Raw genomic sequence first — 27,516 nt, 5'->3', positions numbered from 1 at the left:
CTTAAAACAATATCAAATAGACTTATAAGGGAAAGTGACCCTGAGTACAATCAATGTATTACTTTCCAGTCAACAATGTTTTAATGGCAGAAAAGAGCCAATGATTTATTTTCTAAAATCCATGATTAAAGATGCAAATATTCCACAGGTAAATATACTAGTGTGATGATTATTGATAAACATAAAGTAGTCCACAAATTTTAACTGGTGTTAATTAGTCTCATAATTTGTGAACTAATAATGACAATAGCCATAGAAAGTTAAATCTCTTCTAATCTAAAGCTTGGTGAGTGACAAGGCCAATGGGTCACTCATGGAAAATGGACATTGGGTCTTCCACAAATTATGTACTGACTAAAGGTAATGCTGAATTGTTAACGGGAAGAGCTTAGAAATTAGAAGACCTGAATTCCAGCTGTTTCTGATACTGACAGGCTGCATAACCCTAATCAAATGACTTAAGCATTCTGCGCCTTGTTTTCCTCAACTGCAAAACATAGCCCATGATGTTCACATTACATTCCTCACGGTGTTCTTGTAAGAAAATTGCCAACTTTAAAGCGGGTTATTATTAAATTAAGGGTATACAAAGAGTGTTACAAATTTGAAAAATCATTTGTTCATCATGACAGGTTTTTTGTTGTTGTTGCTGAACTGTTTTTAGTCCTGTCTGACTTTTTTGTAATCCCATTTGGGATCTTCTTGGCAAACATTTTGGAGTGGTTTTGCCATGTTCTGCTCCACCTCATTTTACAGATGAGGAAACTGAGGCAAACAAGGTTAAGTGACTTCCCAAGGTCACACAGCTAGTAAGTTTCTGAGGCCAGATTTGAACTCAGAAAATGAGTCTTCCTAATTCCAGGCCCGGCACTCTATCCACTGAGCCACTTTGGGGCCCACATGACAAATAAAAGGTTTTCAAAAAAGTAGGTTTAGTCAAGCATCAAAACAAACAGATTTCTCAGCCATGTCTGAAAGGTCAGTGATACAGATGCCTCCAGACCAATATTCTACATTACCTAAACACTTTCAGTGTTATTTACCAAATCTGACTTCATTTAGCTTTTTTTCTACTAGAGTCTTTCAGTGCTCAATGATATGCAATCCCCCAAGACTGCTTACATTCCTTTTCGTTCCTTCTCTCTTTATCCCAACCTGCACACCTACCAATTAGACATTCAGAGAACCGCTGCCTTCTACTTTCTTCTCATGATCTTTTTTGGCCTTCTTTTGCAGACTGGCCTGAAGTCTACATCTATTGTCTGATGCTATCAATTGACCAGGGAGCTGTTAAATGTGGCATCTGCACTTCCTGTGAAGAGGTTCCCTGATGAATACAGACTCTATTACAGAAGAATAGAACATGGCTCAGATCCATCTGTCAGTCCTTTTGAATTCCAGAAGTAGCTAGCAACTCTCTAAATTCTCTGGTGATTCTTATTTTCTGCTCAGCTTGGAGACACTACACACTTTAGAGACAGTGAGTGTTACTTTTCAGGGAGCTATATAAAATCCTATTACTCGACCCTATTCCCATAAGTGAGATCTTCAATATCAGTAACAAACCCTCCTCCCCACATACATATGCACATACATACTTTAAGTCATCTAAACAATCTCCTGTTGCCCACAAATGCTGGAAGTTTGCTTGTGTAATGACAATGAAGAAGGTTGTCATCAACACCATATTTACATTCCTAAAACGCACACAGACACACACACACACACACACACATACACCACACCACACCACCACCCTCACCACCACCACCACCACAACAACAACATTCCTAGGAGTAATCTTATATTACAACTTGGATCAGGGTACTGCCTTGCTCAAAAACCTTCCAAGGCTCCAGTTGCCTTGAAAATGACATCCTGGCTAATTAGCCTGGCACTCAAATATCTCTCTGGACTCAATTTACTTTTTGAAATGTTATTACTATAAACCTTCACATACCATTTATCTGCATTTCTACCTGTCAAAACTTTACACATCTTTTGGGGCAAAGATCATCTAGCATCTTTTCCAAGGAAATCATTCTAGGCCCCTTCTCCCTTCCACCTCTGTCCAAAATAATCTATTCCTTCTCTTTGCTCCAGAAGCATTTTATCTATCCCTCCCCTAGAGCACTTACTAAATTCTTATATCACTTAATGATCTTCACATTTTCCCCTCTGATATTCCACCCTGCTGTTTCATTGTGGCATGTGGCTGACCTTGGGTTTTCAGAGGTTATTCCAGCAGAATACAAGCTCCAATAGACTTTTCCAAGCTACAAGGGCTTGACAGAATAGTCCTGGCAGTGGACTGCACTTGTGTTCAAAGGAGCAGCCTAGTTCCTATAGGTTCACTCCCAGAATGCTGGCTACAGTAGCTCCTAAGGCATGGGGTAGAGGCCATTTAGACCAATTTTTAAAATTCCTATATCAATTATAGGATACTTTGAGTTACTATAGTGCTTAATCTCCCCTACTAAGCTGAAAGTTTCTTGAGGACAGGACTGTGTCATATTAATCTGCATTTCTTAAACATTCTTGCACAGTAGTCACTAAATTAATTTTCTGTGTCTATTATAGCCACGCATTTTTCCTCCTTTGGAACTTTTTTCAACTTTTTTTTTCAACTGATATGCATTTATTTGCTCTCTCTTCTGCCTCCTACCCAATAAAAAAAAAAGAAATAATAATAATAAAATCCTTCTAACCAATATGCATACTCACACAAAAGAAATTATCGCAAAAATGTGAGTTTAGTTTGGCAGTTTGAGTCCATGACCTTTTTTTCAGGAGATGGGTAGCATTCTTCATCACTAGTCCTCTGGAGTTATGTTTGGTCACTGCATTGATCAGAGTTCTCAACTCTTCCATGATTTTTTAACTTCTTCTTCTATTTATGCTTCTGCATTCCTCCCAATATTTTCATTCCTTTGCAGAAGCTTTGGCCTTCTAAACTGAGACCTATTTTGCTCTCACCAATTTTGTAAATGCTAAAACATTGTACGCGCCTATCTCTTTTCCAACTCAGCATTTAGATGTGTAAATTAAAAAGAAAATAAATGAAGCACTGCAACCGGATAGTTACAGTATCATCTGCAGCTGTCCATATAGTATTCACATAATACATGATAATAGAGTAAGTTTTAAGTGAAGGAAGGCAGTGTGGCACCATGGAAAGAGTACTGGCTCTGTAGTTAAAGGACCTAAACTCAAATTCCTTCTCTGATTCTGACTGTTTAGTGGTCTTTGGCAAGTTCTTCCATGTGCCTTATTTTCCCCATTTGTAAAATAAGGGTGCTGGACCAGATCATCTCTAAGGTCCCTTCCTATTCTAGATGTATGATCCCAAAATGGTTGTGGGTAGGACAACTATAAAGACTGCAGGGTGTAGTAGAGAAAGCGCTGAGCTTGGAGTCAGGTAGATGTAAATTGAAACCTGCTTTTGAAGTTTACTGGTCATGTGAACCTGTCTCAATGCTTGGTGAATAATAAGCACCTAATAAATATTCATTTTATTCCCATCTTCCTTCCCTGGAAAAGTCACTTTACCTTTGTGTCTCAGACACAGAGAGGGATTCTCAGACAGGGACTTAACCTACTAAGTCATAGTTGTATCATGACTTGCTCTGAATTAGTGGAGGGAGTTCCCATACCAGGAGTTTCCCAACTCAGCCCTCTGGGCTGAAAAAAATGTTGTTATTAGGGAAGACAACCAACACATTCATTAATTAAGAATATATAGCCTTCTGCCAAGTCCTTTTCTCTTGCTTGATCATAACCTGGAGGGGACAGCAGATGTCTTTTTTCTTGGTACTCATATTTGTAAGCCATGAGAGTGGATTATAAACTCTGACAAGTTCTTCCTAACTGAATAGGGGTTTGAATATGGGTCAGACATGGTCTGTGTGCCAACTGACAATAAGACTAGCTTTTGGCTACCAAGTAATAATAATAATTGTGTGTGTGTGTATGTGTATTTTGTCACAGCCACCACAATAGTCACCATTTCACTACCTAATATCCATGGAGGGATTGTGAGCTATAGCAGTGAAGGAATGTATACATCAATAAAACCACTGATGAAGAGAAGAGAAGAGAAGAGAAGAGAAGAGAAGAGGAGAAGAGAAGAGAAGAGAAGAGAAGAGAAGAGAAGAGAAGAGAAGAGAAGAGAAGAGAAGAGAAGAGAAGAGAAGAGAAGAGAAGAGAAGGAAAGGGAAAAGGAAAGAGATGGCAGGGAAGGGAATGAAGAGAGCTATGTTCCTATTTCTGACTGCATACCTGCTAGATGATTTATATTATATATTTTCCAGGAGGTGATATGAGCAAAAGAATGACCAGTACAGAGTCAAGGAGAGATCCCTGTGGGACTCCACAGGAAATTTCTTGCCACAATGGTGTTGAACCATTAAGAAATGTTCTTTGAGCCTGACCATCAACCAGTTCTAAATCTTACTAATTTTGTTATTATATGATCAATAAAAATAATATTGAGATATATTGTCAAGGTCTTTGCTAAAATATAGGTAAACTATATCCATAGCATGGCCTTTATCTTCTAGTTTAGTAATATGGTCAATGAAGAAAATGAACATGACATCAATTACAGTCTTTTTTGTATGTGTGGTTAATCATTGGAAATATGCTAAAACCTACTTAGGTCATCATTCAATTCTCCATTTTTCTTTAAATTAATTTTTAGTTTATTTTCAGATTTACCTTCTTTCATTGCCTTTTGAGTCAGCTGCATTTTTTTTCCCCCTTTGGAGACTTTGGAGCTACAGAATTCGTTACCATTCAGTTCATTAGAGTTTCCCCATTGTTCTTTGCTCAACCCGCAAAACAAAGAAAAATGAGGAAGCACTACAGCATTTAGCGGTGTTAGATTGATCAACAATGATCAGTGTTACTATATGGATAATTTAGATACTGTAATGGGGTGTGAATTAGTTTTGGTATACTTTTTACAAATGTTTGCCATTATAATGATAATATACAAGTAAATCAGAAAAAACTACCAGTGATAAAATTTAGCCACCACACTAATTACCTGACTTTGCAAATATTGCTGGTAAATTATGGTGGCTTTGTGAACATTAAAAGGATTTATTTAAGAGAGAAAAGATCCTAACATGACTTGTATACCTATCTCCACTAATAATAGTATTAACAATAATAGTACTATAAGGTTTTCAAAGCACTTTACAAATATTTTATTTGATCCTTACAATAAGGAAGTAGATGCTATTATTACCTCCATTTTACACATGAGGAAACTGAAGCAGACAGAGCTCAAGTGATTTGCCCAGGGTCACATAGCTATTAAGTGTCTGTGGCAGGATTTGAATTCATCTTCCTGACTCGAGGTCAAGTGCTCCATCTACTATGCCACCTAGCTGCACTAGCAAACTAATTTACTTAGTACACTCTTTTCACCATAATGGCTCTCATTTATACAGGATTTTAAAGCTTACACTGTACTTTTTGTAATAATAATGAGGAAGGGAGTTCAAATATTATTTTTCCATTTTTTATGACTAAGGAAACTAAGGATCAAGGATGTTGTGACTTGCCCATGGTCATACATTCAATTAGTAGATGGAATAAGTGAGTTTGAACACAGGTCTGATTCTACGCCAAGCACTCATTCCATTGTATCATGCTGTCACTTTCCTTCTAAGAAACCTATGATGAATCCCCACTGCCTACCATATCAAGTCTAAACTCTTTAGTTTGATTTTAAAGGTCCTCTATAATGTGACTCCAACCTACTTAGCTAACTATATCTCCCACTGCTCCCCAGTATCTACCATAACATTTATAAGATGGCTGTGGCATTGTTCTTGCCCTTATGTAAGGTACACAGACAGCTGTTTTGGTGAATAATTAACATCAAATGATAACTAAAGCCATTATCAATCATAGGTGTTGCCATTTTACTCCATAATTTCTTGGTTATCATGAATGATGTCCAATGAGTTGAAATCAATCTACTTATGAAAAACCAAGATTAAAATAAGGAAAGTTATTCTGGTTGTTTCAGATACTACACAGTCATAGGAAAAAAGTCCAGAACTTGTCAAGTGACAAGGTACATGGAAGTAGGGATGTATTATCATTTAAACTATAGGCTACTATTTTTAAGATAAATGTTTACTATTTCACTTAATGATCTGAAAATGTTATGCCTCTCATACTGTGAATCACAGAATTTCAGGATCATAAGGGACCTCAAAGGCCATCTATTCCAACCTATAAGTAAGCAGGAAATTCTTTAATAATATTCCAGACTCCCTCTTTTAGGCAGCCCAATCTGCAACTAAAATAGTTATTTTTATCTCCTTTTATGCAGAGAATGCATTACTCCCCCCATAGCACACATACAGTTTTTCTTTCAGGGAAGTAATATATTTTTGCAAAATCTGATCAATCATAGTGGAAATAATTCAGGGAGATTCACATACAGAGTGAGATCTCTCTAATGAAAGTAGAATAAAAATTTAAATATCTCCAGCTAAGAAGTCATACCTGTAAGGAACAGCAAGATAACCCTGTGCTACCTACGTAGTCAAATGTCAATAACCCGAATGCAAAACAAAAAAAATCAGGGTGAGCATCATTGGACTCTCTGGGATTGCTTTCTGTCCTCCTTTTATATAGAAAAGGAAAACTGAGGTAGCTCCCAATTTTTGCTAAAAAAAACTACAACCAAGTTTCTAGTTCTCCTCAGCTTAATGCCCCTAAACTTCCATTATTCTTACCTGAAAAGTACTTTTTGAAAATGAAGACTTCTGAGAACTGATATAATGTGAAGTAAGTAGGACCAGGAAAATTGTAATACTCAATTTGGAGTCAAAAAACCTGCTCCTGAATTCCACTGTGCCACCATCTACCTATATGAAGTTGGGCAATACATTGATGATTCCTGGCCTTAATTTATGTATTTGTAAATGGAGGATTTGGACTAGATGGCCTTTAAAATTCCTTTCATCAATATGATCATAAAATCTATGATGCTAATCCACACAATGACAAAAATGGACATAGAAAGAATAACAATAACAACAAAATAAGAGAACAGAATGCAATAAAATCATAACAACCAAGCTTGGCCATCAAAAAAGTATTGATAAAATGCACCTCTATTCATCAAAGATGTGGGAAACAATGTGTGTGCAATGTTTTGCATTTATTTTGCTGAAATGTCTTTTGGTCTTTCTTTTAAAATCTGTTTCAAGGGGAAACCAGCTGTATGTGGAGGAAGGATGATATATTTGGAAATAAAGATGATGTAAAAACAAAAGGCATCAATTTTAAAAACAGCCATTTTTAGAAGAAACAGCCCCCCTCCAATCATATCAGTCACTTTTTAATTCACACATCAATTATTATTCTTAATTATTCTTAATATTATTCTCAATATTATTATCCTTTCAAATAACAGTACTAGGCTATTTGTGCCAAAAATACATTTGATTTTTTATAAACCATTATAAGTAAACATCCTGTCATGAAGTCAGAAGAAAATCTAATATTAGAGTCATCACCAGATTAGCATTTTCATATTTTTATTAAAAATAAATATTGTCTAATGAGCTAAATTTTCCTGATTAATCCCTTCTATCTTGACTGCAGGTGTTGGAGGTTTTAGCACGTATTTCTGTCTAGAACAAACATACTTTTGAATGAAATGAAGATTTATTAACCATGCAAGGAAAGGCCACCAAATTCTTTAAAAACTAGATATGTTTATATTGTGGAATCATTTCATCTATAGAGATTATATGGATGAGTCTTTAAATTGACTGCAGTAACCTTTTGTGCAGAAATAAAATTAGTTTTCCTTATATATCTGAACATTAATGACAGAAGTAAAAACTTAGCAGTTTAGAGTATGAAGGAACCCTAGAAAGAATCTCACGTAACCTCCTAGTTGGTTTGGTTTTGTTTTGGTTTGGTTTTAGTTTCACTTTTGCATAAGAGGAAAGCAAGGTTCAGAATGGTTCAATGATTGGTCTAGATTAGTGATAAATTCCAGAATCCCAGCTTCCAAATTTACATTGCAATCTATTTTGCATTGTAACATAATGCCTGACCCCCAAGATATATTCCCTGCAGATTCACAAATTCTAATCACAAGTACAATCAAATATTTTGAGGTGGCTAGTGATTTTTAATGGATGCTTCCAATACCAACTCTGCTACTTCCAACTTTTGTGACCTTGGGTAGATCACTTTAACCAATATAGGGGCCTCAGTTTCCTCTACTGTAAAAATGTCAGAGTTGAACAAGATAACTTCTAAAATTCTTCCAACTTTAGATCCATGTATTCAAAGATGTTTGATTTCTAAATGAACTTTAAGGAAAAGAGGGGCAGTCACCCAAGTCAAATTATATCATTCATTGAGAGTTTAAAATAAATCTCTTATTGGGAGCCCAAAGTGTTGTTTGCTAGAGGCTGTCTTCATATACTCACTGCCTGTCAATTTAAAGCTCATGTTCTCTTTAGCAGGGCTGAATTAGTGTACCCTGGGAGCCATACACTGGCTTGATTGAGAAGCAAAATCTGATTCACAAGGAATCTGAGACCCAGAAGACAGAGGAAAAATACAGTGAAAGAATTGAGAGACTGGCATAGAAAAATGAAATAGAGGAGAGCCAGCAGGATCAGTATATCTAACCTGTCTTTCTTCCTAGCTCCAATTACGCATTACTAACTGCCTAATGAGCATTTAAAATGAGATGTGCTACAGACAACAAAAACTCAACATAACCAAAACAGAGCTTATTACCTTTTCTCCTCCTACCTTTTTATGTACTTCTCTATTTCTGTCAAGGCCACCACCAACCTTTCAGTGGCCCAGGTTCACAATATCAGCATTACCTATTTCCCAAACAACACATCCAATTGGTTGCTAAATGTTGTCATCTCTGCCTTAAATCTCTTGTAGGTAAACCATTTTCACTACTCACATGGCCACTACTTTGCTTTGTGTCCTCTTAACCTCTCACCTAGACTGGTAGGATAGACTTTCAGTTTGTTTCCTTTTGTTAACTTTTTCCTCCTCATCTGCCTCTGTGGGCCTCCAAGTGACAACACTCAATAATAAACTCCAGAAACTCCTGTTGTCTCTAGAATAAATTGTAAATCCTACTGTTCATCTTAAAGTCTTTCACAATCTGGCCCAAACCAACTTTCCAGCTTCATTATGTATTACTTCCTTTCCCAAATTCTACTCAAACTGATCTTCTTCTTTTTCCTTATCCAAGCCACATCATTTTCCATCAACCATGCTTTTGTACAGGCTATCTTTCTGCCCTGGAATATATTGGGGCCTCACCATCTCTTCATGGAATCCTTCACTTCCTTTAATAATCAACTTAAGTGGTCTAGTACACGAAGCCTTTCCTGATCTAACCCTCCAACTTCTAGCCTATACCTTTCCTAAACTACCTTGTATTTGTGTTTAACACACACACACACACACACACACACACACACACACACACACGTTGTCTCCCTGAAAGATTGTAAGTTCCTTGGGGGCAGGGACTATTACATTTTTGTCCTTGTATCTCCACTGCGTGGCATAGAACCTACCATATAATAGGAGTTAAATAAATGTTGACTGACTTAAGGAAATCTGATTATACATCAGAATTTATCAGCATCAAATTCTATAAAGAGTCAGTGGAAAATCATTACTTAACTAAAGTATACTACTACATGTACAAAATAATTATTTATATACACACACGAATACACACACATATATTTGTGTCTAATGGTAGCCTTCTTTAAGGTGTCAGAGAGGGAAGATAAAAAGGAAAAAAAAGAAACTTATGTAACTTTATTATATATTTAAAAGCAATAGCAAGTTGTATATAATAAATTTGGAGTTTCCTGTGCAATTATCTATTTTATTGTACTATGTTATGGAAATGCTTGTTTTATTCCATAAATTAAAAAGAAAATTAAAAATTAAAAAAATAAAGTATACTTAAAGGAAAGTCTTCATAAGAAATAGAAGGATTCAAGAGAGAAGCTTCACTGAAGCCAGATTCAGAGGATTATGAAGATGGGACTCCTACTGACTTGACATTACCAAGAGATACAATGAATTGTTTTTGTTTTGTTTTGTTTTGTTTTTTTCAGGTAAGAGTCATATATGGAAGCATTTGCATGTTTTAAACCAAACTACTGTTGACCAAAAGAATAAATTTGCAGAATGGCAGAAGGAGTTTAGGGATTACAGTCTAGGGATGTGATGCTAAAGAAATTGGCCCATATGAAGATCTAATTGCTGAACTTTGTCTCATTAACCCACTACTCTATCCAACTGGACTTTGCTCATGCACCACATTCTCTACTACTGATATTCACGGAGCTTCTCCTCTTTAGAGCCACAGGTACCTGCACTGGAGCCTCCTCCTGCAATTTTGGAGGTTTTCAACAACCAGCCCATGGTAATTTGCATAATTCAGTCCAGCTGCCCCAGGGAAAGAAAGGAGAGGGGGAAATGAAGTGAAAGAGATTAGAAATTCTTTTCTGAAACCACAAGGGTGTAACTTTCTACGTTACATTTTTTTTTTATTCCCCATATTTTCCCATTAGTTATTATATCCTTTGGTTGACTGCAGATAGAACTTTGGTAGATCACCCTTTGCAGCCATTGGATAATTGAAGTTGTTTGCTGTTCACTTTATGACCTGCAACTCTTACAAACTGCTGGCCTAAGAGTTCTTGCCTTTGGTAGCTGTTTCCCAAAAGAATCTGTATCTCTTACCAGAATATAACTTTGGGGCAGAATTTTTAAAGGCTTTCAAGTAGAGATGTGGCTTATGTTTTGATTTTGGTGACTTTTTCATGTACCATAGAGATTTGAGTGCCTTCAACTTAATGAAGTGATCCTTCAAAGTCTCAATGTTTTGCAAAGCCTTTTCTGCTTTTCATATACATTTGACCTTCTTTTATCTACATCAAGGTTGAGACAAGGATTAAAACACCGTTTACCAGCATTTATTACCTTATCCTCCCCATAAAAGTAAAAGGACACAATTTTCCTTCATCCTTCTCTGGTGCCTGGTATATAAACATTTTTTTCCTGTTTCCTTTTATGTCTTTGTAAAGTTGTTCCTCAAGCTTTACTTTAGTACATTCAATTTTGCCTTTGCTATTTTGTTTGCATCCTTTCTTTGTTAACTTGGCTAGTTTTATTTTCATTGTTATTTCCATCTGTATTTTATTACTTATTTCCCTAAATTCCTTCCATCTGATACATTTGACAGGGATAAGTTTTAGGAAATCTTTTTTCTCTCATAATCTATCTGTTGCTTTTGCAAGGATTGACTCAATCTCTTAGATTCTACTCATTTGAACAATTTCCAGAGCCTGAAATTACCAAGAGGCTATTAAAATGAAGTTTCTTAAAAATAATGCAAATATTACATGAATTTGTGAGATATAAAATAGTACCACATTTATTTCAGGGCTTTAAATAATCATACTGGACTGACTGTGAGGTCATGTGTTAAGAACAGACCTGACAGCAGGCTCCTGGTTAGTTCAGGTTCAACAATGAAATAAAATGAAGGAGTTGTAAAATTATTGAACAGTTAACAAATGGAGGTTTATTTGGTTTTAACATAGCAAGGATATGTAACAAGGATATAGTGGCATGTAGGCTATTACTGACATGCCTTCCTTTTTCCCACTCCCATCCTCCATCTTCACATGGAAAGTAAGTCAGCAGTGAAGGCCATGGTGACTGCATGACTTTTATCATCCAGCAAGTCAGAGGGGCCCTGACCCCACATGAATGGGACCCTTTATGCCCTCTAGATGACCAAGAAGACAAATCAATACAGCTAAAGGCCTCTAGGAGGCTGGTAAGGGAGACACAGCTTGAGTCTTGCCCCACGCCATGGCCAATCAAGTCTTGACTTTGTTATTTTTCCCTAACCCAAAGTGAAGGGAGAGGAAGGGGGGAAGCTTGTTAGATATTGGTCTAATCACAGCATATTAGTGATTGTGTTGCAATCGGCTGCTGAAAAAAAAAACACAATCAAAACTGACAAGTCAACTAACTCATTTAGTTATCTGGTATAGAAACATATTATGTAGATATTAGTCTCTGCCTAAGGGACAGAGCAAAAAGGCTATGCTGAAAAAAGTACTGATTGAATGTTAACCCTTTCCACAAAAAAATATATAGGAAATATCTATAGGATAACTAAGGTAAAATTTCAATTATCAAAACATTTGTTTCCTGTAATCCACTCAACTCCAAGCTAACTAAATAGTTGGTGGCATGAAAACAAAGATATGAACAAAGACTGATTTTTCAAAACTAAAAAATTAGCATCTAGTAGCAATAAAGTACATGATAGATTGGTATTTTAGTCAAAGCAGCGCATAGGATTACCCTTTACCAACAGAGTTGGCAGCCTGTCTATGACAAAGTAGGTAAGTTTTGAAGAATGTAAAACTCAAGTGACATGCTCAAGATAGCAAATTGTCAGAGGCAGGTTTTGAACCTGTGGTCTTCCTGACTCCAAGGATGGTCCCCTCCCCACCCACTATGTCACACTGCCTCTAATAATAAAGATTAAAAATAATAATAACTATCTTGTTATAAAGAAAAGAGGCACAGAAAGGCAATTTTCAGGACTGAGTATATATGCAAAGAACAGAGTGGGTTTTTTCCCTATATTCAGTGATTCAATTTGAATATATTTAAAGGGCTAAAGGAATTGACTCCACTTTTATGCACAAGATAATTTATACAATGCCAAAAATTCAAAGTACTTTAGATACATACTTACATGCATGGCATGTCAATGTGTGAGCCAAATTTTGATCAAGGTCATTTTACAAATGGGGAAACAAAGGTCAAGAAAGGTTAAGTGGTAGCCTCAAAAGACTCATGGTAAATGATTCGCTAATGTCTTGGAACAAATGGATGATTCAGTCTTTGCTTCAACAATATTTCAGTTCTATTCAATGCGAAGATGTTGTGACTGCTTGGAGTTACTAATTCAAACCACTATGATTTTCTAGCATTTACTCATGTGGCCGAAACAAATGAATCAGGCAAATGTATGTAGTTGAATTCAGTGGTTCTGCATCTCTGAGTTCTCAGTAAAAAACGCAGAGCAAGGATGCTCACTTTTGTGTTGTCACACCCATGTATATCTACAATTTCTAGCCATTGGCCAATCAGGTTGTAAGTCTGGGAACAAAGCCAAAGGAAAAATAAATGGCCAAACCACTGTTGTTTTCTTAATGTGGCTAAAAAGCTAGAGTCAATAAATTTAGTCCAAGCTGGAACTAAATGTTCCAGATGTGTCTTCACCATCACCAAATTAGTAACTACACCTCTACCCCTCCACACATGCACAAAAGAATACACGTGCGCACACACACACACACACACACACACACTTTAATCAAATTTCTTCTGTTGATATTTGGTGAAGGGGAAAGGGAATAGGCATTTATAAGCACCTACAGGCACTGTGCTCAGTATTTTTACAAATATACTCCCAATTGATCCTGCATGATAGATTATTATCCTTATTTTATAGCTGAGGAAACTTTAGCAAACATAGGTCAAGTGATGTGTCCAGAGTCACACAGCTAGTAAGTGTCTGAGGCCAAATTTGACCTCAGGTCATCCTGGCACCAAGCCCAGTTTCCTATTTGCTGTGCCATTACCTGCCTTTCTTTATGTGCTTTAGACATTGCCATGCTCTTTAAAATATACACATCTTTTCCAAATCTATGCACAACTCAGACACAACTTTAGAGTGAAAACAAGTGAGGAATATGGTTTTTTGGGTTTGTTTGGTTTTTTTTTTGCCTGCTATAAGATCCCTAGTTGGAATTCTCATGCTGATCTAGCCATCAGGCAAAACAGTATACAATATAATTCAAAAGATATTTGTCAAGCATTTACTGTGTACCATACAGTATTCTCGGCATTGGGAATGCAGACTAAAATGAAACAGTCCCTGACCTCAAGGAGCATACATTCTTTTTGTACTAATGATTATATTTGTAAAGAAACAATCTGAAGAAGCAGATTCATCATTACCAGCTGAGCCCCAAATCATCCCTTGTAAAGTTGTCATTGATTTCTATTAGGCTACCATCTCAAGTCTTGGAGCAGGAAAGACCCTTTATTTCCACTGTCTCTAATCTCTGCCCAGATCCCAAAGTACATAGATTCCCCTAGTTCTTTTATTATAGATAAGGAGCATCTTTATACTCTCAATTAAACTAACATAGGATGAGAAGAGAACAAATGAAATAACATTTTATAATAATGTTCTCAATACTGTGTCCCATAGAAATCTGATAGAAACAGGGATCCTGTTAAAAAATGCTATTTCCCTAAATTAAAAAAAAAACACTATTTCCCTTGAAAATACAAAAATGAACCAAAATCTATATCACATGCAATGTTAACTTTGACTACAAAATAGGCTTACTTTCCTGTGTTTTGATCCAAAATTTCTTCAATGTCTTTTTAACCTGAGGCCATTTCATGTTGCCAGGTCCTGGAACAATATTTATGGGTTTTATTCATATAATTTAAGCCCCGAAGTGTTATTTGTCTAAATTATTTGGAAAGGATACTGTATGCAGTTATGTAAATGGGACCATCTGAAGTGCATTTTATATTACTCTTCCATTATTTTATTTAGTAAAGCTTCTTCATTGGTTGCTTTTATGTTTGTGTTTAATTTTGTATTCATATTTTTTTTGTTCTTTTTTTAATCATCTGTGTGATGTTTTTAAGAATTCTATTATTCCTTATTTGAAGAGAAGAAGGCTTTTCATCTGTATCAAGGTTAGGAGAAGCAGGAGAGGCTACAGCCTTTGGAAGTCAAGTTTTGGGTACTGTCAGCAAAGAGAGAGGGGTAGCCAGACGCCAGATAGGGAAAGTAGGCTTATTAGAAAGTATGGAACACATCACAGAGATTAGCTCAGAGCTTGGTAATGAGTGCATCTCCCTTATGTCCTGGGGTTACTTCTTTATAGTTTCCATGGCAGCAAAACCCCTGGGAAGATAAGGCCACTTGTGGCTTAGAAGCTCTGTGCCCCCTAGTCTGAGATCTCCGATTTAGGGGGCATGGAGGGCAAGCTGGAAAGGGCAGCTGCATCGGGAGACTTCATTATGAAAAGGAGTCAGGAAAGAGGTAACCCCGAGGCTTACAATCCTTGCTAGATCTGGCCAAAAAAGAGACTTATTTCAATTCATGTTGCTCATAATCACTTAATCCCAAATAGCATGACCTGACTTAAAAAAATGCAATAAAATCACATAAGGATATATGTTTTATCTCTATAATTTTCAAATAAAGTAGCTAATACTTGAAAGCCAAGAAAAAGTAAATACTGAGTTATTTTAAGTGGATACACTACCCTCAATCCCCCTCTCTCTGTGGACTGGAAACAACATATGGCCCCTTTGTTCACAGTTCAGGCACTTCTGTTTACTCTGAACCTCCAGGTTGCAATATGTTTTGTAATCACTAATAAGGACTACCTGCCACTTGAGAAATTCAGTCTGGTGAAATGCAGGGGAATCACTGCTCAAATTCATTTTCCAGTAGACAAAATGCCCTTCATGCATGGTTACTAAATCAAAATAACCAAATTATATATTCTGATCATAATTACTGAATGAAGAACATATGTTACTTGCATAAGGCTGGAAAAGTCAATAGCAATAGGGGTAATGAAGATAAAGCAATTGGCAAAGGGCTATACAGTTATATGTGTATGTGTTCCTGAGAGAAAGAATAATTTGTTTTGCTTCAGGATTCATCTGGTCACCAAGATATGCCCGTTCAGTCTTCACATAATTCATAAGAGGCTACATCATCATGGCTTGGAGGTGACCCTAGGTTCCTCAGTGCCATGCCAGGAGGTTACAGACACTAGAAGATCCTGCCAGTTTGGAAAGGCTTTAAGCACCAGAAGCTCAGGGATTTATTTTAGGTCCCTTATTCAAGGACCAACCTAGCTAAATTGGGAAATATTCATAAAAGGTTCGTTGCTAGGCTGGTGACAGAGAGATGATAGATAGATAGACAGACGGAAAGACAGATGGATAGAGAGACAGACACACAGCAAGCCTTTAAGACCCACTACTGAATTGAGAGGAGTTGTAATCAGTCATGGAAGATATTAGTGATATTGCAATTCATTGAGATATTGAAGTAAGTGCCCTTTTATATATTAGAGAGGGAGTCTATCTACACACAAAAGTGTTAAAAGGGGAAAATATTTGAATTCAATCAGATAGCTAGGTATTTTGACAATAAGATGAATTCCATCAAATAAGTGGGTAATAAATGGTTACCATGGTGAAAGTAAGGCTGAATTTATAGGACTAGGGAAGGTAAGCCCAATGAGGCAGATTTACTTTGGTTTAACTCTGATGAATGATTTTGTGCTATATTTGTCTAGGCAACCAGCATGGGGTAATAGATGAAGAGTCCATCTGAGGACTCAGGAGAATCTCTACTCATTCTATTTCTGACATTCTGGCTGTATGACTAGGATATATCATGTAATCTGTCCAGGTAACTCCCTTAGACATGAGTTCTTAACTTTTTGTGTGCCATGTACTTCTTTGGCAATCTGGCCAGTCAGGCAGTCAATAAACATTTTCTAAAGTACCTACTGTGTGTTAGGCACTGTGATAAGCAGTTGGAATACAAAGAAAGCCAAAAGACAGTCCCTGCTCTCCAGGAACTGAACAGAGAGAGACATGAAAACAACTACATGCAAACAAAATATGTACATGATAATGTGGAGATAATCAACATATATAAACCACTACAATTAATCTGGGGGACTGGGAAAGATTTCTCATGATAGATGGGATCTTAGCCAGGTCTTGAAGGAGGCCAGGGAAGATAGAAGGTGGAGATGAGGAAGGAAAGTATTTCAGACAAGGGTAACAACCAGTAGAAATAATAAAGGGTAATAATTATATAGCACTTACTATATGCCAGCACTATGCTTAGTGCTTGACAAATATTATCTCATTAGAAAATGCCTGGAGTCTAGTTATGGAATGTCTTATCCAAGGAATAGTAAGAAGGCCATTGTCACTTGCATGGCAGAGTATAAGGTAAGGGAATAAGGTTTAAGAAGACTGGAAATGTAGAAAGTGGCTAGATTGTGAAGAGCTTTGAATGCCAAAGAGGATTGTATATTGGATCCTGGAAGTGTATCTAAAAGTGGATAGGGAGCCACTAGAGATTGCTGAATAGGGGTGTGAGAGGGTCAGATCTACTCTTTAGGAAGATTTATTTGATAGCTGAGTAGAAGAGAGCCAGGAATGGAGAGAGCCTTGAGGCAGGAACACCAGCTAGTGGGCTATTTCAATAGTCCAGGCATAAGGTGATGGAAGCCTGCATCAAGATGGTGGCAGTGTCACAGCACGGTTGTCCCATAGGGTTCTGTTCTTTTTTCTTGTTTACAGTAGGAGGACTCCATTAAAGTAGAATAGAAGAATCTTTTTCTCTTCTCTTCTCCCTGTATATTATTTGGTAATTTTACCAGGCCCAATGGATGTAATTTCTATCTCTGTGCTGATGATTCTCAAATTGATTTATCCTGCTCAAAACACTCTGCTTACCTCCATTCTCATATCTCCAACAGCCTTTCAGACACTTCTAACTGTATGTCCAGTTAACATTATGAACTCAACATGTCCAAAATGAACTTAACTTCCCCCCTAAACCTTTTCCCCTTTCTACCTTCTCTAGTACTATAGACGGTAATGCCATCTTCCCAGTCTTTCAGGCTTGCAACCCAGATATCATCCTTGACTCCTCACTATTTCTCACCTCCCCCCAATATCTAATCTGTTGTTAAGGACTACTGATTTCACCTTTGCAACATCTCTGAAATATGCCTCCTTCTCTTCTCTGATACTGCCATTACTCTGGTATGGGTCCCTTTCACTTCCCATCTGGACAACTACAATAATCTTCTGGTGGGTCTGCCTGTCCCAAGTCTCTCTCCATTCCAACCCATCCTCCATTCAGACACTAAGGTGAGTTTCCTAATGTGCAAATATGACTGTGTCACCTCCTACTTAATATATCCCAGTGTCTCTTTGACATATCCAGGTTGTTATTCATTTATATCCAACTCTTCACAACCTCATTTGGGGTTTTCTTGGCAAATATACTGGAGTGGTTTGCTATTTTCTTCAGCTCATTGCACAGATGAGGAAACTGAGGCAAAAAAGAGTTAAATGACTTGCCCAGGGTCACATAGCTAGTAAGTATCTAAGGCCAGATTTGAACTCAAGAGGATGAGTCACCCTGACTCCATGCGCAGCACTCCTACCTGTCCTCACCTCCAGGACCAAATACAAAAGCCTTTCACAACACCAGTGAAGTATAAGCTCCCCCATATTAAGACCAAGGTGGAAAGGCTCCAAATATAGGTAGGTGGTGGATTATATATAGTCTGCCTTTCAAAAACCCGATGGAGAAGTTCATCACAAGGAGGTTGGACCCACCAGGTTCTGAATTCTTTTGACCTCTGGCAACTCATGAACAAGACATAGAAAGGTGGTAATCTATTTTGACACAAAAAAATACCCAATCAACAAAACCATGTATCCTTGACATATTGAAGTAATGATTTGCTGTGAAAGTTGCCACATTATTTATTTATAACCTGTACTGAGTCTTCTTCCAAAAAAGATTAATCAAGGCAACAGATAATTATAAAGTTCCTACTAATTTCCAGGGAATGTGCTGGAGATACAAAGGAAGAGGGGAAATCCCATCTCTGCTCTTAAGAAGCTCATAGTTCAGTGAGGGATATCATATGCAACCAACAATGTACAAATAAGATATATAGGACTAATTGGAGTAGGAAGTCAGAGAAATCTGAAGGTAGAGATGAAGAGAGAAGAGAATTCCAGAAATGGGAAACAGTCAGTAAAAACGTCCAAAGTCAGGAGGTAAAGCATCCTGTACAACAAACAGCAAGGGGGACAAAATCAATGGATTGAAGAATAAGTGGAAGGGCATAAGGTATAATTATGGAAAGAGTGTTGGAGTCAGAGAATTTAAGTTTAAATATTGGTTCTGCTACCTAATTAACTGTGTGACCTTGGGTAAGTTATTTGACCTCTCCAGGCATTGGTTTCAGTTGCAACCCACAGTTTAAGAAGCGCTGAAGGTGTTGCAAGTGGAAAAATTTTAAGAAGCCCTGGACTAATTAACTCTGAAGGTTCTGATAGCTCTAAATAATGATAGATGACCTATAAATAAGTGTGAATCCAACAAACATAGCCTTGGAAATGATGATCTCATGGTTGGCACTGTCTTTCTTCCCAGTTTCCACTCTGTCAGTCTCCAACTCTATTGCTTATTGCAGTGGCTCCTGCCCATCTCTATCTTCCTCATATTGCCCTCTCTTACATAAATTTGCATCACTAACTGCTCATATCCTTAGCCTGGGAGGGTGGATTCCCTATCCACCACTTCTTAGATTAGAGCAAATTCTAGGTTAATAAATATATTAGTGTATATAGTGAACCAAAAGGCATCTATCTCCAGAATTACGATCTGGAAAGTTCCGAGACAGCACTACATATATTTTTCAGTGTATTTTCTACTTTTCAAATTGGAAGGCAAGATTATGAACATTTGCAGTGTTTTTATGAACCTGTTCCCAAAGATGTTTTACTGCTATTGTCTTCCAAACTACCACAATGGAATTATGGGATTCCTTTCAAGATGATCTCATATGTAAAATAAAATGTATATTTTTGAGGCACATGGAGTTTGAGAGTCTTTGGAGAAGCTGAGATTCTAGAGATAATAAGAAACTGGTTCATTTTTAAACCCAATATACTCCTCCTAGAGTAAACTTATATGGAGAACTAAATAAATAAACTAGCGTAGTATCAGATGGTCACTGTTCACAAATGAGATCATGTGATTTAAGAACCATTGAAAAAAAATAAAACTAAACTATCAGTGACAGACTCCTACTCATGAATAAATAAAAATTGTAAACATTTTTTGAGTACACCAAAAACTATTTCTTGACACTATGATTTTTTTTGTCTTAAAACTAAGAAGCAATATTGGCAGAGTTGATAAAGCTAAGCCTAGACAAAAATCAAAAGCAAAAAATACAAATTAAATTAGTATTTCCTAGTTCAATATGTATATATAATCATCTTACAATATCATATTTCATAAGTCTTGAAAACAAGTTAAATGTTATAGATTATATATCCTATTTAGTTTTTTTAACAACTAATCTTGTCATTTTAAGTCTCCTTATTAATGATACCTTACTTTTAAGATATGTCATGAATAGAACACAGAGAAAAATACTGCATTTTTATCAAAAATATATGGATGAAATGTTCTACATGGTTCCCACAGGGAAAAAAAAAAATTAAAGAGTGAATGCAATTAGAAAATTCAAGTGGTAGGGGGAATACAAATCAATAAGTTAATAAATATGTGAAATAAATGGATATACATACTCACCCTTTTAAACCTAAAAATGGAAAGGAAATTCTCCCTACTTGTAAACCCTCTACACATCATTTCTATAGTTATTTAAGGGAAAATAACCTTAACTGACAATTGATCTCCAATCTTCATTCATACCCTCCACTGATCAATCTTTCAGGGTCCCTGGTCATTATTGAGGGAATATTTTCAGGAGAGTTATGTGGATGGGAGCCAAATTGTAAAGAGCTGCAAAAAGACTGGGTGATTAACAAGTAGAAACATCAATTGTAGATAATTTCATTAAGAAGTTTAGCAGTGTACAGAAAAAGAGATAGAATTGTAGATGGATAGAGAGCCAAGGATTTTAAAGGGAAAAAAATAATAGAGAAGTCTAAGCACATTGGTAGTTATATGAATAGTCAATACAGGGGGAACTGGAGGTCTGTGAAAGAAAGGACTTGACTGATAGAGTTAGGTCTTGGAGGTAGTAGGAAATGGGATCAAAGATATAGGTAAAGCCTTAGGAAGTAGTAAGAATATTGAATCTTGTGATGACAGGAAGGATGGGAGGCAATGATGCTGAGTTCTGAGGAAGTTAGAAAGGAGCAGAAAAAGTTGAGGTAGGATGGTCTCAATCTTCTCAGTGAAGAAGAGAAAGTAATTTAAGTGTATGTGTGTGGTTGGGAGGAGGGAGAGGATTTAGTTCAGGATTTAAAAGGAAAGGGAAAGCCTTGGAACAGTCTCTGCGGGAAATGAGATAGAAAATTAATAAGAGTTAAGCAGAAGGATTGCTGAGCAGCAGTGAAGGCCTAGATGATTTTATGTGCCACTAATTTATAGCAGGTGAATCAGCATGAATGATGTCATATAATATACCTTTCTTGCCTTAAAATTGAATGGTCACATTTTCTTAGCCCTGTTTACTTTTTATTTTTCATTTGTCCACTTTCAAAATACTCTTTCCAAAAGGATGCTGTTATCACACAATGGCAGCAAGAATGTACACTACAAGACATGGCCATAGCCTGTGTTTCGGTGGATGTTGGTTTTAGTCCCTGGATAGGGTGAGAAGTGGAGAGGGAAACAAACAGATGAAACATCTCCAGGCTGCAATAAATACACAGTCGACTGCTGAGCTGTGGTGAGGTGGTTTCACACAGCAGTGGCTGGGAATGGAAGTCGATTTTATGCATTATTGAATGCAGTACTGTGATAATTATTGTGAAGTCATCTCAAAGGAGCAATAAATTGTAAATACTCCAGTGTTGTTTTTGTTATTGCTTATCATCAGCTTCTTTGATGAGAACTCTGGATAAATACATTGCATAAATACATCACTTCAATGAGCATATTTGGACATGCAGAACTGAAGAATGTATTATAATACCAAATCAACACCTTTTGCTGGTATTCAAATGCAAGCAAAGCATAAATGAATTGAAAATTTTTAGTTAAACCATTTACAGTATTCTATTGTTCAACCCTTATTTTGTTTGTTTGTTTTTTACCTTCTAGCTAAAAGATTCATAATTCACTTAATTGTCCATTAGGGAAACGAAGAACACTATTATTGTATTATGAGGGACCTTTCAAGATCAAGTAGAAGAGAAAACATTAAATTAGGGTGAAAAATACATTGGCTATTATCCTTTCCTAGTCAGTTTTGAACTGATTTAAAAGTATCACATGATAAGAAAAAAACTATAATATCATTCTTACTGAGCAAGTACATTCTCTCCCTCAGAGCCTAATACACTGCCTGACTCATAGTAGGCACTTAATAAATCCTTATTGATTTCCTGCTCATCTCTAAAGACTCTAAAGTTTCTATAGTACGGACACTATATAATGAAGTGTAAGACTGCAATTGAAACTACCAGTGCATGCTTTATTTTTCCCTAATTAGAAGGGAGTATATACTTTGTTTCTGCAGTATTGCAATGACAAAAAAAAAAGGTCATTTGAATGTGTGCATTTTTACAATACCTTTTTATTCCATACAACCATATGTGCCCTGACTTATTACATATTAAGGGAGTCGGGTGATTAAAAATGTTACAAGCCAGAAGATTTGGGGGATATTTTGTCCTTTCACCCTCTTTTTGCCTACTGCTATTGCATTAGGTAAAGCTGATGTGAAAACACAAATAACCCCCAAAGCCTTTTTGTTGAACGTCATTCCACCACAGTCCTATATTTAATCACCCAACATATGTGGGTGATTAAACTAATAAGCATTCAAAATAAAGAGAGAATTATATTTGGGAATAAGCATAATAATAAAGAATCACAATTTATATTCCATTGCCATCAATTTAAAAGGAAATAAGCTGGGATATATGGCCTGTGACACAGTGATTTCTTCATGAACCAGCAATTAGTGTAACAGGGCCTATATATGATTATGAATGGGGACTGAAGACTGAAGAGCTTTTAGATATTTTTGGTTTAATGTTTGGACCAGAGATTTTGGTAAAGAAGATTCCTGGTACAAAAACTTACCCCTTTGATACGCATTGGTAAGAGGGCTCTGTAATTTAGTCTTAGAAAACCAGAAAGAGGTTAAAGGACTTGCCCATAATCATATAACTAACCCTATTTCCAGACTCACAGGGAAAGCCCTTCATCTGCTATGCCTCTCCAGCTGAGGAATGCATCTTACAGATTATATAAACATTTGGGAAAATGTACAATATACCTTAGAAGTAAGGCTACGAATTGATTTTTTAATCAGCAAAGTATCCATTGACATAAAACCCAGAACAATATTAAGTACCATACAGATACTTACATTTAGGTGAAGCTGATTAGTCCAGTGACCAATTATTTTATATTCTGTACTCTTGTTATTTATCTGATACTGGAAAATGTCATAACGCCCAGGAGCATCTCCATTTTCATTGAAAGTAACTGGCGTGCCAGCGCTGCCTGTAAACATTTGGAAAAGAATTTTAATAAACGGTTTTGTTCCATAAAAGTATTCTGATGAAAGATAAAAAGTTTGGGATTATATGTGATCAAAGATAAAATGATTGTGAATCAGCAGGTTCTTTTCGTCTATGCAATATCATTTGCATTACAATCTGTCTGACTCTGTATTCAGGAAAGAGTTTTGCTTTATAACAAAGTAAATGGTGAATATCACAGTTAGGTAATTTCTCTAAAATCTAAATGAACACAATCTGAAAGAAGAAATAGTCAGTACTGGAAACCTCCAGGGGCAACAAAATGTTCATCTAGAAAAGAATACATATTGCTTTATGTAGAATAGCTTTTGCATTATATGTACCCAAAACTATATTTTGAAACATGACATCATTCACTTATTATCCAACCAGTCTTAATGTTATAAATGCTGTTAAGAGCTCAAAGAGATCTTAGAGATTACATAATTAAATCCCTTCAATGTTGAGAGCTTTCACTCAATGTTGGCTCTGGCTCCACCTCTAAAATATCTTCCCTTTTTTTTTAGTTTATCTTCCAGGTTGCTCAGCCACAACCACAACCTTGGCCTCCAGAATAACTGTCCTGCTGTTTTTAAAGGAGAATTACTATTCTGAATCTCCGCTAAATTAGCCAGTGGTTTATGAGAGGTCCTCACCTCTGTGCAGAACATCAAAATCACTATCAGAATTAGTCTAAGAGTAGGTGGAAAATCTCATTATCTTTCATTCTCTGCTTCAAGGGGAGACGTATTCTCTAAACTAACTCATAAACAGTGACTGAACATCTAGTTAGCTTTCTTTGTGTCTTCTACTGAACTAAAGACTGGTATTTACCATGGATTTCCTATTCATCCTCTTTGTACCACAGTCCCTTCTATCTAGTGAGCATTAATACCAATGGTCTATAGAGCAGAAGCCTTGAAAAGCCATAGGTGGCAATACCAATTACTAATAGGTAAGAGGCAGTATGTGCAGTGCAAAATAAATAAAACAAATCATGGATTTGGAGCTGTATTCAAATCTAAGTTTGGCCCCCTAAGCCAGTCTTCAAACTTAGTTGTCTCATCTACAAGCAGGTATCAAAACACCTATGCTACCTTGCTTACAGACTTGTGATGGAAGTACTTTGTAAGCCCAAAATCTGAGATGTTATTTTTCTAAATGCTTTCTGATTAAATATTCTAGTCTACTAAAAAATAATTGTTATGAAGATAGAGCATTAGATTTGGATTCAGCAAGGCCTGGTTAGAATCTCACCTCAGACACTGGGACTAACCTAGGAAAATCACTTTACTTTCTCTCATTATCCTATAAAATGGAAATGATAATATCTACTTTAACAGGTTGTTGTACAATGGGATAATAAATGTAAATCATTTTGAAAAACTTAAAGCATTAAAGTGAGTTGTTTCCCCCCAGAAATGAAGAAAATGAAAACACATCTAAACCAAAAACAAATAAATGATTACTTTTTTAAAAAAAAAGCATTTAGAATTCAAATAGTTAAGATATACTTAACAGGTATAATAGACTGAAATGGGTGTCTCTCATTACGTTATACAAATGTATGTGAAGAACTAACCTACTGTTTCACTCTGACGGCCAAAAGACCCCTGACGTGTGTGATGGTCATTTCCAAAACTTCCCTATAAGCATTTTATACCACTTTGCAAATCTTCAAGCAATAGATCTGACTTACTCTTCTTACATTTGTTATCAGAGTAATGTTTCTAGTTGCCAAATGCTTGAATGTAAAACAGAAAACAAGAATCCAGGATGGTTATACTTAAAATTAATTGTACATACATCTGATTTCATAAAATAGATTACCTTTCAGAAATATTTTAATTTTAGAGCTCACTGTTTAAAAAGAAAAAGTATTATTTTCATGGAATTTGAGTGTTGTCAGTGCGTCAGCGCATGAATCCAGAATTTGGGGATTAAATCAAAAAAATGACATCCTCTGGAACTGAAACTAAGATTCACGGGACTCAGTTATAGTATGAATCCTTTTCTCACAGTCTGATTACTCCATGTGAATGTGCGTGCGTGTGTGTATGGGTGTGTGTGTGTGTGTGTTAAGCATGAGAACTAGACCCTGCATCCCACAAAAGTCTATCCAGCCCATCCAACTCTGAGCAGCCAGACAGACAGCTAGGATCTGTGCCTCTGGTTTGCCTTTTTGTTTGTTTCGTTTTGTTTGTCTTTGTTTTGTTTTTGCTTCAGGCCTAAGATTTCAAACATAGAGGGAATTCTTCAAACTCCCTTTATAACTGCCATTGATTTGCAATTTATAGTCTTAGAAACCTGCCTGGAAAGATGGTAAGTGGGCAGGCCTTGAACTCAGGTCTTCCTGATTCTAAGTGCAATACTTTATCATGCCACATTCCTTTTGTTGTTTTTTGTTTGTTTGTTTTTTATAATCTTTTAATTGGAAAAGGTAATTCATAATTTGCATGCTTTTGTTAAAAACAGTAGTTTTGGGGGGCAGCTAGCTGGTGCAGTGTATAGAGGATTCAGGAGGACCTGAGTTCAAATCCGGCCTCAGACACATAACACTTACTAGCTGTGTGACCCTGGGCAAGTCACTTAACCCCATTGCCTAAAATAACAACAACAAAAAAAACAGTAGTTTTTTAGTTGTATTAGTACATAGAAGACAAAAATAAAAAGGAAAGGCGGAAAAAATCATAGTCTGATGCCATTACTGATTTAATGGACTTAAAGGTAAGTGATTTAAAATCCTCTTTGATTTTCTCCATCAGAAGATTGAGGTGACAATAGCATTCCCTCAGGTAGAAATGACTTTATGATGCTAATATCAAAAGCACTTTATGAAGGTAAAGTTTCATCATTATTGAATGGATCTATTTGAGACGTAGAAATATAACCCATAATTGCCTGTATGGTTCTTAAATAAGCAGAATGAATCTTTACAACAACAACCACAAGGCCTATTTGTCAGGGAGACACATCTTAGCAAAGCAGATGAAATAGGAGATTTAAATAGAACTCCTTCCAAGAAAAATGACAAAATAAATATTAAAACATGTTTGCTTAAAAGAAGGTGAAACGAAATGTTCAATGATTAAATGTAATTTAAGTAATGCATTTTAAAAGTGCACATAGCTAATTAACAGCAGCCACAAAATGAGTTGGCAACAAAGGGGATAAGATCAGCCTTGCCAAGGAAACAAGATATAAAAGGATACATTCTATTAGAATTGCATAATCTCGATTGGAAAGCTTTCAAAAGGATTGTCTATTTCAATTCACATCTAAACCAGCACCCCTGCACCCTACCCCACCCCAATATATTCCAGGATTAATGGAATCCTCACTGCAATAACTGCACAGTTATCTCCTGACTTGGACTCAAACATTGACTGGAAGGCATCCAAGCAAGGCTACAAGTATTTAAGGCGACAAGCATCTATTTACGCTTACTGTGTGCCAGGCACTGTACTGTGCTAAATGCAGGACATACAAATATAAGGGAAAAAAAGGCAATCTGCCCTCTAGGGGTTTACATTCTAATGAGAGAAGACAACCAACAAAAAGGAGCTGAAAAGTGGGTTAAAAGAAAGGTACCCATATTGTGAGCTTGGTGACAAAATCCAGAAAATGAGAGGCAGAGCCAAGGAAGGGCATGAAAGCTGGGCAGCTTTGGCCTCTCCCTCAAAATGGAGCTTCTGGGAAGAATTCAATAATAAGTGAAGTGGGGGGGGGGGAATAGGTGGCACAGTGGATAGAGCACCGGCCCTGGATTCAGGAGGACCTAAATTCAAATCCAACACATAACACTTACTAGCAATGTGAACCTGAGCAAGTCACTTAACCCCATCGCCTAGCCAAAAAAAAAAAAAAAAGAAAAGTGAGGTGGGTTAGCCTAGTGGATGGAGGTTCCAGGTTGAGGAAGTTGCAGGGATGAGTGGACATTCCAAGGTGAGGAGGCCCCAAGAAATGGAGTAAATTCCAGGGTGAACATGGTGAAGCATGATAGCCAAATCTAGAAAGTTGGAGGCAAAGCAAAGAAGTCACTGAACATTATGA

General features: G+C 36.6%; 1 protein-coding gene across 1 annotated transcript in view; it reads right to left on the bottom strand.

The window, feature by feature from the left end:
* GRM8 (glutamate metabotropic receptor 8) overlaps positions 1 to 27,516 on the bottom strand; it is an 886,817-nt gene that overhangs the window by 172,986 nt on the left and 686,315 nt on the right. The window contains 1 exon segment of the mRNA XM_021002389.2: positions 23,310 to 23,446. Coding sequence (XP_020858048.2) covers positions 23,310 to 23,446 — 137 coding nt within the window.

Source organism: Phascolarctos cinereus, unplaced genomic scaffold, assembly GCF_003287225.1.
Source record: "Phascolarctos cinereus isolate Bilbo 61053 unplaced genomic scaffold, phaCin_HiC Scaffold_1;HRSCAF=81, whole genome shotgun sequence".
Classification (NCBI taxonomy): Eukaryota; Metazoa; Chordata; class Mammalia; order Diprotodontia; family Phascolarctidae; genus Phascolarctos; species Phascolarctos cinereus.
This window is presented reverse-complemented; position numbering and strand designations above follow the sequence as displayed.